Source organism: Acomys russatus, chromosome 28, assembly GCF_903995435.1.
Source record: "Acomys russatus chromosome 28, mAcoRus1.1, whole genome shotgun sequence".
Lineage (NCBI taxonomy): Eukaryota > Metazoa > Chordata > Mammalia > Rodentia > Muridae > Acomys > Acomys russatus.
In genome coordinates, this window is record NC_067164.1 from 36243621 (window position 1) to 36256759 (window position 13139).

General features: G+C 46.5%; 1 protein-coding gene across 1 annotated transcript in view; it reads right to left on the bottom strand.

Annotated features, from left to right (window-relative positions):
* Positions 1-1649: 1649 nt before the first annotated feature.
* Positions 1650-13139, bottom strand: part of LOC127210947 (17-beta-hydroxysteroid dehydrogenase type 6-like) — an 11905-nt gene continuing 415 nt past the window's right edge. Inside the window, exons 2-4 of the mRNA XM_051170727.1 lie at positions 5990-6316; positions 4861-5119; positions 1650-1878 (exon numbers count right to left, since the gene is read on the bottom strand). Coding sequence (XP_051026684.1) covers positions 1665-1878; positions 4861-5119; positions 5990-6302 — 786 coding nt within the window. The 5' untranslated portion in view covers positions 6303-6316 and the 3' untranslated portion in view covers positions 1650-1664. The remainder of the gene's footprint in view (positions 1879-4860; positions 5120-5989; positions 6317-13139) is intronic.

Sequence of the window (13139 nt, forward strand, 5' to 3'; positions counted from 1 at the left end):
TGGTCATGCAACATCTGTGAAGACGTTAGAAGGCCAGACCTGTGCTTCCTGATATGATAATTACCAGCCATATACGTAAAGACCAAACCTTTGCTTTTATTTAGTTCTAGAAATTTTTTCTTATTCATTATTATGTATACCGTGCTCTACCTACATGCACACCTGCAGGCCAGAAGAAGGCATCATATCACATTATAGATGGCTGTGAGGCACCATGTGGTTTCCAGGAATTGAACCCAGGACCTCTGGAAGAGCTGGCAGTGCTCTTAACCACTGAACCATCTCACCAGTGCGCCATAAACTTTATTTTTAAAAGTCAACTCCATGACTGGTTCAATATAGGTGCACAAATCTCCTTCTTCAATTGGGAATTTTTGTTTTGTTTTGTTTTGTTTTTCGAGACAGGGTCTCTCTGTGTAGCGTTGGCTGTCCTGGACTTGGATTGTACACCAGCCTGGCCTCGAACTCACAGAGATCTGCCTGCCTCTGCATCCTGTGAATTGGGAATTTTATTATTTATTTACTGTGTGTATATTTATACATGTCTGCACATGACACATCACGTGTTTGGAGGTCAGAGGACAGCTTTGTGGGGCCAGTTCTCTCCCATACCTTCATATGGGTTCTGAGGATTAAACTCAGGTCACCAGGCCTATTTAGCAAACACCTCCACCAGCTAAGCTCTCTTGCTGGCCCTCACCTGCAAATTGATGCGTATTTATGTATCATCAAATCTAGCCAGTTAAAGTATACAAACCATTGGTTTTTAGTGTATTTAGAGTTGTGTGACCATCACATTTGAACTTTAGAACATTTTCTTCATTCTTAAAATAAACCCTGTAGGATGGGCATGTGGCTCAATGGTAGGGTTCTTGCCTAGAATATACGTGACCCTGGGATTCATCACCACATGACACCACATGCATATACACACATACATCCGTATACATATAAAACATATACACATACATATGTACACACAGTTAAAACATAAACACACATCTACACATGCAAACATGAAACACATGCACACACACATACACAAATATATAAATATACACACACACAAACACATAACACTAAAGCTACTCTTTTCTCTCCAACGAACCCAAAGCAACATCTACTCTGTCTGTCTATGGCCTAGGCATTTCATATAAATAGAATCACGAATTGTATTCCTTGTATGTATGTTTTGTGTGTAGTATGTGGTGCATGTCAGAGAGTGCTCATAGAAGCTGCCTGCCTTCTAACAGAAGCATGCCCATGATCTCTGTGTTCTGGGGCTAGTGACACTGCAGGTAAACTGCTTGACACTCCCAGAACCCACGTAGAAGCCAGGCCATGTCTGCAACCCCAGGATGGAGATAGTCGATCCTGGGTCTTCCTGGACAGCCAGTCAAACTGAAATGATGTACCCCAAGTTCATTCAGAAACTTTATCTCAAAGAGTAAGGTGGGCAGCCGGGTGGTGGCGCACATTTTTGATCCCAGCACTCGGGAGGCAGAGGCAGGCAGAGCTCTGAGAGTTCAAGGCCAGCCTGGTCTGCCGAGTCCAATACAACCAGGGCTACACAGAGAAACCTGTCTGGTGGGGGGTGGGGGCTAAGGTGTTGAGTGATCAATGACACCCAAAGTCTATCTCTGCTCTCCACAGGTGCAAGCATACTACACACACACACACACACACACACACACACACACACACACAAACTTACAATTGTCAAAAAACTGCTGTCCGTAGGATTCCTTAATATGCTTGGGGGTTGCCTCCCAGGCTTTCTTGCTTCTCTCGATGTTTAACTCTGCATCTGTCATCCGAGTTTTGAAGCTCCCAGGTTCAATTATGCTGACTTTCACCCCAAAATCTTGAATCTCACGCCTGAAACAAAAAACTACTTAAGTTATCTCCTTTGATAAAAATAATCACTATTTCAGTATTTTATTTTTCCCTTCTCTCTCTCTCTCTCTGTCTCTCTCACACACACACACACCAATAGCTTTACTGAAAAATTTAAAGAACAGAGAGCCAAGTGTGGTGTCACACATTGAATCCCAGTACTTATGAGGCAGAAGCAAGTGGATCCCTGTGAATTTGAGGTCAGCCTGGTCTACACAGTGAGCTCCAGGCCAGCCTAGTCTACACAGTGAGACTCTGTCTCAAAATGATAAATGATAAAACAAAGAACAAAGAAATATTTTTTTAAACAACCAATAACCTAACATTCCCAGAGCCAATAATTGGAACATTACACCAACTCCTACCCCATGAATCTGTTCTGCTCTTTTGCTTTGTTTAGATTTTATTTTACTGTGTGTGTGTGTGTGTGTGTGTGCGCGCGCGCGCGCACAAAAGTGAGCATGTGCGTGTTTACATTGCACTTATTGGAGATCAGAGTGTAACTGGCAGGAGTCAGCACTCTCCCTCCTACGTGCAGAATTCCAGGGATGCATCCCAGGTTATCAGCCTTGGTAGGGCACGCCTTTGCCCCCTGGGCCATCTTACCAGTGCCCCCCTCCCCCAACTCCAGCTGCTCTTTCAACAAGAGCACATGCCGCTCTACCAGAGGACTCAGGTTGTTTCCCAGCACCCATATGACAGCTCACACCCGGCCATAATTCCAGTTCCAGGGCATCTGACACAGTCTTCTGACCTCTACAAGCACCAGAAATGGACACGGTGCACATACCTACCTTCAGAGGAACACACACACATAAGATAAAAATAATTATCCTCCAGATGGTGGTGGTGCACGCCTTTAATCCCAGCACTCAGAAGGCAGAGGCAGGTGGATCCCTGTGAGTTCAAGGCCAGCCTGGTCTACAAAGCAAGTCCAGGACAGCCAAGGTTACACAGAAAAACCCTGTCTCAAAAATAATAATAATTATTATTAGCCTTTAGAGTGCCCAGGAGGAAAGGAAGACAAGCGAGGACAGTGCTGTTTTGGGGGTGCTGTGCCAAGCGCTTTGTATGCTTGGACAGAACGTGTTAAGACTGAGTTCTTCACCTCAGAAATCTCACAGTGGTAAGGTCTGCCTACACCACAAGAAGGAAGATGGCAGGCAACCTGGAAGAGGCGAGTGACAGAGCCTCCCCCAGGGCCCGCAGAAAGAACGAGCTTCTGTCAACAACCCTGGTTTCCTATTCTCCACACTGAAGAACACCGAGGGGATAAGCGTGTTCTTTTAACACACCACGTCCTTTAAAACTCCTCCTGTTACCGTGGTATATCCTGGCAAGCTAATGACTATGGCAGGGCCGTGTTCAAGTCTCACTCCCAACCCCTGCGACAGGGAGCTGGCACCAAACTATTTTGTACCCAGTGACTACACATTTTCTGTCCTCAGCTGACAGGACAGGGTACTTGTCTAGACAGTGTCTGGCTGCTATTACCCATGTGACACAGGCAAATATTTAATGTCCTCTCTGCAGTTCCCAAAGACTGCAGAGTGGGATGGGGGCTGGAGACAGAGCTCAGTGACTGGCTGCTCACCTAATATGTAAGAGCCAACAGCCCCAAGCATAAAGCCCAGAACCACGAGAAGAGAAATGGTTGCATAGCTGTAAAATAGTTACCGTGTCCCCTAATGAACAATAAGTGAGTACGTAACATTGTCCCACAATGTGGTGTCAGTGGCACATGAGACGAGATTCAGGACCCGGCACGGCATGTGCCTTAGTGGTCAAGTGACTGCCTACTGTGTGTAAGGCCCAGAACACACACGCATATGCACACTCACACATACACTCTCACACACTCAAGCACACGCACACTCACACATACACTCAAGTACACATACACATTCACACACACACACATACACACACACATACACACACACATACACACACACACATACACATACACACACACACACATACACACACACACACACACACACACACACACACACACACACACACACACACAGAAGCCAACCAGAATCTAGCCAATAGGATTTTCCCAGAGAATTAAAACAGAAGGACATTACAAAGGAAAGCAAGCCGGTGCTAGGGGGACAGGAGGCTAGAATACTGTGAGCATTAGATTGAGGAAGGACCTAGGGACCTCAGGACACAGTGAAATCATAAGAAAGAAATCAAACTATCAAGAAAAAAGATTCAGAGTACAGTGTCACATAGAGAGACAAGTTGTCTTCCAGAAAGAAAAACAAAAGCCACCCTCTCCTCACAAGGGGAATCTTGTAAGGCGCGAGTCTTGAGAACTAAGTGTGACGTGGCTGCAGAGACTTAGGGCCTCAGCTCAGAGCACCATCCAGTCAAGTCTTGACTGACAGATAAATTTGGGGGGCAAAATCTTTTTTTGAATTTTGGACTCTGTTTCCAAGAACTACTAACCATATGCATGTATAGGATTTTTGAACCAGACCAGTGTGGTAGTGCACACTTTTAATCCCACACTTGGGATCCGAGGCCTACAGATCTGTGAGTTAGAGGTCAGCCAGGGGTACATAACTAAATCCTGCCTGAAAAAGATTTTTTAGTTGGATGACAGCACACATCTGTAACCCCAGCACTGGGAAGTTACAGCAGGATTCTTGTGAGTTCAAGGCCAACCTCAGCTACCTGAAAGTAGGGTAGAGGCCAGCCTGCTCTACCTATGACCCTCTGAAAACAAACAAAGGACTTTTAGGTGGTTCACATCTGTGGCCTTGACATGCAGGAAGGCAGGACGGGAGGAATGCCTATGACTGAAGCCAACAAGAGCTCTATCTAGAGTGAGATCCAGGCCAGGCTGGGTGAGAGCCTGTGTTGGACGGCAACAGAAAAGCTACAGGCGTGAGGAAACAAGATGGTGTGTGAGCACCAATGTAGCACATGGATTTTTATCCTTCCAGTTACCTTAGTACGTCTGAAAATCCCTCAACCCCATACTTGGAGCAACTGTAGAATCCTCCACACAAAGCGACTCTTCCCAAAACACTGGAGACATTGACAATCCGACCCCGAGCCTTCTTCACCAGGGAAAGCATACTCAAAGTCACCTGGACCATACCAATGAGGTTTACTTGAAATATGGCCATGTAGTCCTTGGGTCTCTGCCACTCAAGGTAGGCAAATGGTTGGAACACACCTGCATTGTTGACCAAACCCCAGAGTCCTAAAACAACAACAAAACGTAAAGCCATACTTGGATTTCTGTTTAAACATGACAGTTTTCCGAGCCAAGTGGTGGTGGCGCTCACCTTTGATCCCAGCACTGGGGAGGCAAAGGCAGGCGGATCACGTGGGTATGAGGCCAGCAAGTTGGGGAGGAAAGGGTTTATTTGGCTTTCTCTTCCACATCATGGGAGGAAGTCGAGGCAGCAACTCAAAAAGGATGAGGAACCTGGAGGCAGGAGCTGATGCAGAGGCCATGGAGGGGTGCTGCTTACTGGCTTGCTCCTCGTGGCTTGCTCAGCCTGCTTTCTTATGGAAGAACCCAGGACCACTTGCCCAGGGATGGCATCACTCATTATGGGCTGGGCCCTCCCTCACTGAAAATGTCCTAAAGCCCGATCTTATGGAAGCATAGTCTCGATTGAGGTTCCCTCTTTTGTGTCAAGTTGACATAAAACTAGCTAGGACAGAAACCAAAGACTCCTCTGTATCTCCAGACATGGTAGTTCACGCTTGTAGTCCTAGAAACTGAGAGGTTGAAGGAAGAAGATCGTTAACTGCAGGTTGGTCTGGGCTGTAGAGGGAGATCTTGCCTCAATTTTGTTGTTGTTGTTGTTTTTGTTTTTGTTTTTCAAGACAGGGTTTCTATGTGTAGCCCTGGCTGTCCTGGACTCACTTTGTAGACCGGGCTGACCTCAAACTCACAGAGATCCGCCTGCCTCTGCCTCCCTAGTGCTGTGATTAAAGACGTGCGCCACCACAACCGGCCAAAGCCAGTGTTTTAAACTCTGCTTTTGGCATGTACGTACACATTATACAACTCTGCATATCCCCGCATAAACAAATTGGAAGTGAAAATATTTCTTTGTACCTCTGTTCCCAACACGCTCTTTCACCCACTGGGTGGCTGCCACAATACTCTCTGTCTTGGTGACATCAAGCACCACTGTCTCCAGCCGGTCTGACGTCTTGCTCCTCAGCTGCTCGGCTCCCGTTTCCATCAGACAGGCAGCCAGCACCCTCATGCCTCTCCTGTCCAGCTGTCTGGCCAGCAGGTTCCCAAAGCCCGAGTCACAGCCCGTGATGAAGACATACTTGTCTTCGAGATGGCTCACCACCTGCCTCTCACGGTACCAACGCAGAAGGTGATAAAGGCCCACGAGGGCCACCAGGTAGAGCCACATGACAAGAAAATATCCTTGAATAGAAAGATAATAGGTTTTGGTTATGGTTCAGTGGAAGAGCACTTGCACCAGCCCTGGTCTTGATTGCCAGTAAGAAAAGCAGAGAGGGGCTGGAGAGATGGCTCAGAGGTTAAAAGCACTGACTGCTCTTCCAGAGGTCCTGAGTTCAATTCCCAGCTAACACATGGTGCCTCACAACCATCTATAATGAGATCTGATGCCCTCTTCTGGTGTACAGGTGTACATGAAGTCAGAGCACTGTATACATAATAAATAAATAAATCTTTAAAAAAAGAAGAAGAAGAAATGTTACATATACTACAAAGAAAGACTCTTAGCTTTGTCTCAAAAGAGCACGTGAAGGGAGCCTGGAGAGGTTGCTCAGCAGTTAAAAGTACTAGTGGTTAGTCCAGTGGACCCAGAGTCAATGCCCAGCACCCACACATCAGCTCACAACCATTACCAAGGGATCTGACGACCTCTTCTGATCTCTGAGAGCACTGCATCATTCGGTGCACAGACGTACCCACCAGGCAAAACATCTATACATATAACATAAAGGTTAAACAAATTTAAGGATCTTACAGTGGCATTGAGGGTAAATTAAACCGGGATTTATTTGATGGGGAGGTCAACTTGTGCGAAGTGTCACAGACAAAGCAATTTGTAAATATAGACCAGCCTGAAGAGCGGTGGAAATCAATATCATTGGCCACGATCTTTCTCACTTGGCAGTACCTACTTAGCATGCATTAGGCCTTGAGTCAGATGCCCAACGGCCCCAAAACCAAGTGTGGGACAGTAGCACTCTGGAGGTAAAGGCAGGAGAATCAGACTTTTGAAGTCACCCTTTAAAAAATATATATACATTTTTTTTTAATTTTTATTTTATTTATTTGTTTATTTTTTTACTTACTGTGTGTGGACATGCCTGGTACCTGCAGACATCAGAAATGGGAATCAAACTCAGGTCCTCTCGGATGCAGCAAGCACTCTTGGCTGCTAAGGCATCTCTCTCCAGCTCCCTCTCTTGGTTTCTAAGTAACCCACGAAATCCAATTAGTGCTACCCATGTACATACAGTGTAGAGCCATCGCTGGAGGATGGCCAGCCGGCCAGGAGCCACACCCTTAAGGGCAGTGACTCTTTCTCCTCCAGCAACCCTCAAGTACCAATAGTACCAACAGCTCCTGAGCTAGGGGTACGGGCTTGTGAGCCCCTCCGTGGCTCCATGCTGGAATGCTGACAACCATTAGCTTGGATGTCTCGTTCAAGCAACCACAGATGCTGTAAGTTCACCAGGGCAGACATCCTGTCACCTCCAGAGGACACCATTTTGTCTGCCGTGCCACCAACTCTGGCTCTTACTTCTTCAAGGATACTCCCTGACTCTTGGAGGAAGAAGAAGGTACAGATGCCTTGTTTATGGCTGAGAACTCCACAGACACTGTGTTCTCTGCACTCTGACCAGCTGTGAGTTTCTGAAAATGTGTTATTCTTTTTTGTTTGTTTGTTTGTTTTTCAAGACAGGGTTTCTCTGTGTAGTCTTAGCTGGACTGGAGTCACTTTGCAGACCAGGCTGGCCTTGAACTCACCTCGATCTGCCTGCCTCTGCCTCCCAAGTACTGGTATTAAAGGCATGCGTCACCACACCCAGCAAAAATGTGTTATTCTTAACAAAACAGGACAGATTTTATTCATGGTGGTGACAAGCCTCATTTCTATAATTGGTCATGCAGCCTCAGCTGGCATTTGTGACACTCATTCCGTGTTTCCTGTGCCCTCGGCAAGCACCTCAGCAGGTCTCAGCTCTTTACCTAAAGGGGGAGCTCATATCTTCACTTCTCAAATGTTTGGACCATTTATCATCCTGCCTGGATGTTGTTGTGGTTTCCCACTGACTTTAACCACTTACAGAATGTGGTAACACCAAGAGATGCCCTCAAGAAGCCTCAGCACGGTGCTAGACACATGCTCTTCCAAAGGTCCTGAGTTCAATTCCCAGCACCCACATAGTGGCTCATAGCCATTTATAATGAGATCTTGTGCCCTCTTCTGACCTGCAGGTGTACAGGCAGGCAGAGCACTATATACATAATAAATAAATAAATAAATAATCTTTTTTTTAAAAAAGCATCTTCAGCACTCTGCATCCACCCACAAACTCCTTCCACAAATGCCTTTCTCATCATTTTTCCAATCACCCTCTTTTCATGTCCCTAACCATTTAGCCACACTACTGGCTACGGTCCATGCAGTATATAATTCCACATCCAGCCGTTTTCCCTTCAAAGCAAAATGCACAGCCATATGTACTGCCTCGAGTTCTGCCCACTGTGGACATCCATCATCACTGGTGTCCTTCAGGATTGTCTCAGCAGAGAGCTGTCCACTTATGGGTGATGCTTCCACCATGTGTGGAACCACTCATAGGCCAATCAATCACAACCCCATGAAGCCAAACATACATGTTTGGGACAGATGACATTATAACACGTTCAAGACCCAGGTACACTTGGGCAGCTTCTTCGTGTAAGTGGCCTGTGCCCTCGGCACCTGTTCAGACCCAACTGCACATAAGCCACATCCACATGACGAAGGACTGTTGCTGTTCCCACACATCTGGGTGTGCCAGGCAGCACCCAGATCACACTGAGCAGCTCAGCTTGCCTGGTGGCTTGGTGGCCCATTATCAAAAGTTCAATTTCTATTAAGGTCCAAGAGCCCACCAAGAAAGGTGGCTCTCAAAAGGAGAATAATTGCCAGGTGTGCTTGCATACGACTTTAATCCTCAGGCCCGGCATGGTGGTGACACACGCCTTTAATCCCAGCACTCGGGAGGCAGAGGCAGGCGGATTGCTGTGGGTTCGAGGCCAGCCTGGTCTACAAAGTGAGCCTAGGACAGCCAAGGCTACACAGAGAAACCCTGTCTCGAAAAACTACAACAAAAAAGCTGGACATGGTGGCGCATGCCTATAATCCCAGCACTCGGGAGGCAGAGGCAGGTGAATCGCTGTGAGTTCAAGGCCAGCCTGGTCTACAAAGCAACTTCAGGACAGCCAAGGCTAGTGAATTGCTGTGAGTTCAAGGCCAGCCTGGTCTACAAAGCAACTCCATGACAGCCAAGGCTAACACAGAGAGACCCTGTGGGGGGGGGCCGGGGAAGGGGGAGAGAGACTTTAATCCTCTCTTCCTGGATTAAAGACAGGTAGACTTCTGCGTTCAAGGCCAACCTGTTCTACAGAACAAGTTCCAAGACAGCTAAGGTTACATAGAGAAACCCTATCTAGAAAAGGAAAACAAAAAATTAAAAAAAAAAAAAAAAAAAAAAAGGAGCTCAGTACAGCAGCCTGGTCCTGCTGAAGAGCCTTCTCCTGTTGCAGGCCCCATTCAAAACTAGCAGCGTTTTGAGTCACTTGGCATCCGAGCCAGGGTGACATGCCCAAGTGAGGAATCTATTGCCTACAACATCCAAATAGGCCCACTGAGCATTGAGCTTCTTTCTTTGTGTCAGGAGGGGCTGGGGGCGATCACTTATCCTTCACCTTAAAAGAAATATCTCTGCGTGCCCCCATTACTGGACTCCTAGGAATTTTACTACGGCCCTTGGATTTTGGTTGCATTATTTCTCATCCTCTTGTATATAAATTACCAATAACTCCAGAGTGGTTGCTAAATCTTGTCCACTTGGTCCAAACAGCATAATGTTATCAATATAATTGGCAGTTGTGAGACCTCGTGAAAGAAATGGGTAATTGAGGGCCTACAAACAGGGCTGGAGAGCTGGTGTACCCCCAAGACAAAGCAATGACGTTGTGCTGGTGGCTGTTAGCTTTCATCATCATTATTTTTTCCCCCTTTGGTTTTTCGAGACAGGGTGTCTCTTTGTAGCCTTGGCTGTCCTGGACTCACTCTGTAGACCAGGCTGGCCTCAAACTCACAGCAATTCGCCTGCCTCTGCCTCCCGAATGCTGGGTTTAAAGGCGTGCGCCACCATGCCCTTTGCTCAGTTTTTAAAGTGAATATCTACAACAGATCTGTCCCGGCCGGTCCCCCATCTCTCCTCACTATACACATTCTCATTTGGTGATCTAGGTCACCATCCTGACCTCAATTCAACTGACACCAAGTCTCTGATGTCACTCTGGATCTTCCTCCTGGCACCTAGCCTCTCACTTCCCACTGCCTGCGGAAGACCTGCCCGCAGGCAGGTCTTCCTAACATTCTGTGAACTCAGAGCCCTAGCTTTGTAAGTAGGCCCTGAACTAGCTACCGCAAATAGCAGAGGCATCAGGTAGGCATGCTATTTGGACCTTCGGAATTTAAGTCTTTGTTTTCTGGGTGTTTGTTAATTTGTTTAAGTCCTGGGCTCAGATGCAAGTCATTACATATGCTAAGCGCGACCACTGGACTCGATACCTAGAATTCATGGTCTTAATACAGAAAACAGAGAGTAAACATATAGTGTGCCCCAAAACACACTAACATGTTATGCCGCTGTGCACTGTGTGAGGGCTAAGAAAGAAGAGCAAAGGGCACTTTAACGGGCACTTGCAGTAACACATCAAACTCAACCTGTTCAAAGTAAAATAATCATGATTTGTGGCACTCAGGCCTTCCTCCTGGATGTGAATTTCCAATCTACATCTGCTCAATAAATAGTTAACACACTTATCAGTGCCTGCGAAACATTAAAAAGTCCCCTTTTGGGGCTGGAGAGATGGCTCAAAGGTTTTTTCGTTTGGTTTGGTTTTTAGAGACAGGGTTTCTCTGTGTAGTCTTGGCTGTTCTGGACCAGGCTGGCCTTGAACTCATGGTGATCTGCCTGCCTCTGCCTCCCGAGTGCTGGGATTAAAGCCATGCACCACCATGCCCGGCTGGCACAGAGGTTATGAACACTGATTGTTCTTCCAAAGGTCATGAGTTCAATTCCCAGCAACCACATGGTGGCTCACAACCATCTATCTATAATGAGATCTGGTGCCCTCTTCTGGCCTGCAGGCAGAATACTGTATAAGTAATAAATACATAAAATCTTAAAAAAAAAAAAAAAAATCCCCTTCTGCTGGGTGCAATGGCTCACCTGTAATCCCAGCACTCTGGGAAGCAGAGACAGGCAGATCTCTGTGAGTTCAAGGCCAGCTAGGTCTACAAAGCAAGTCCAGGACAGCCAAGGCTGTGCAGAGAAACCCTGTCTCAAAAAACCAACCAACCAACCAACAAACAAACCCCCCTTTCCCCTGTTGTCCAAGTCCACAATGCAGCAAACATTGTAATCCCTCCTCCTCCCCACAGGGAGGCAGTGTTAATTCTGCCTTCTCATTCATTCCCCTCCCACCAGCTCCATGCCCTGTTACCACCTTAGTTCAAGTCCTGAATATTTGTCACCTGCTTCCAGCCACAGCGTCTAAAATTGCCTGTTTGCTTCCTCCCCTCCCACTTGCCAGCCTTGTGGCTCTAGAGTTTTTCTGAAGCACAATTGTGCTTGTGTTTCTCCAGTGATTAAACCCAGCAGTGAGGTGATATGTAGCATCCTAGATTCTCAGGAGGCTGTGAGTCCTGAGCTGGAGGCAGCCGTAAGCAACACAGTGAGAAAACAGCGTGGCTCCCCCACTATCTTCAGATAAGTCCAAATTTTTTATGAAAGAGCAGAATTTGATTTTATGTCCTGGTTTAAGTCTGATAATCCTTCACTTTAGGCAGCCTGCAGGGAGAGGCTTGGATTCAAAGCTTATGTAGTTTATGAATAACAAGGAAGTGTACACAAGAAGATAATAACAGCCCAGTAGGTTAATTTATAAGTAAAACTTAAAATTTTTCAATTTTCATTAGCAAACCCATAACATAGATTAAAGAACACATGCAATGTTCAATGATGAATGTTTTATTTCCTGTCATCACTTGCTTTGGGCTTAAAGGAATTATTACTGTGGGGCTAAACTAAAATGCTCTCATTAAACAAATTCAGTGTAGCCAGGCGCGGTGGCACACCCCTGTAATACCAGCACTCTGGGTGGTAGAGGAAGGCAGATCTCTGTGAGTTGGAGGCCAGCCTGGTCTACAAAGTGAGCTTAGTACAGGCTGAGATACCCAGAGAAACCCGATTTCAGGAAAACAAACAAACAAACCGAATTCAGTGTTTATCAATAAGCTCTGCTGCTTTGCTGTAGTTTTTATAAAATTATCAAATTTAAGCTGAAAGCTTAAGCCTTGAAGCATCTAGGTGTTGTCATCCATGTCAGTAGAACATGTTCTCCTATTTTCTCGTCCTTATCTCACCCCAAAGAAAGTTAACTGCCATGAGAGTACTTCAAGTTTTCGAAGAACTTGCTCATTTCAATAGCATTTCCCTGCCAGCGTTGCTCATCAGATATTGGCACGATTGGCATCTTCACTTCATTTTGATGAAGATGGATGAGAGTGAAAGAGGAAAGCCTTTTTACGCCACATCCCTTGGCCTCATCCCTTGGCCTCGCGTGTGCTGGTCTTCTTTAGACCCACTGCTCACTCTGCCTTAACTTGAACTGTCTGCAGGAAGACCTAGCGGCCGGTCCCTGAGCGTGCCCTGCCCTTTATACTTTTGTGTCTGCACTTCTGGGCCGGTCTTATTTTATCTGAAGGAACTTCCTCCATAGAGGGCTGGGGTATGGCTCCGGGGTTAGGAGTCCTTCCTGTTCCTCTAGAGGACCCAAGTTTAGATCCCAGTGCCCGTGTTGGGCAGCTCACAACCGCCTGGAACTTGGGTTCCAGAGGATCTGATGCCATCTTCAGGCCTCTGTAGATACCAGGACATATGTGACAGACCCACACACAAAATCCATACACACAAACTTAACA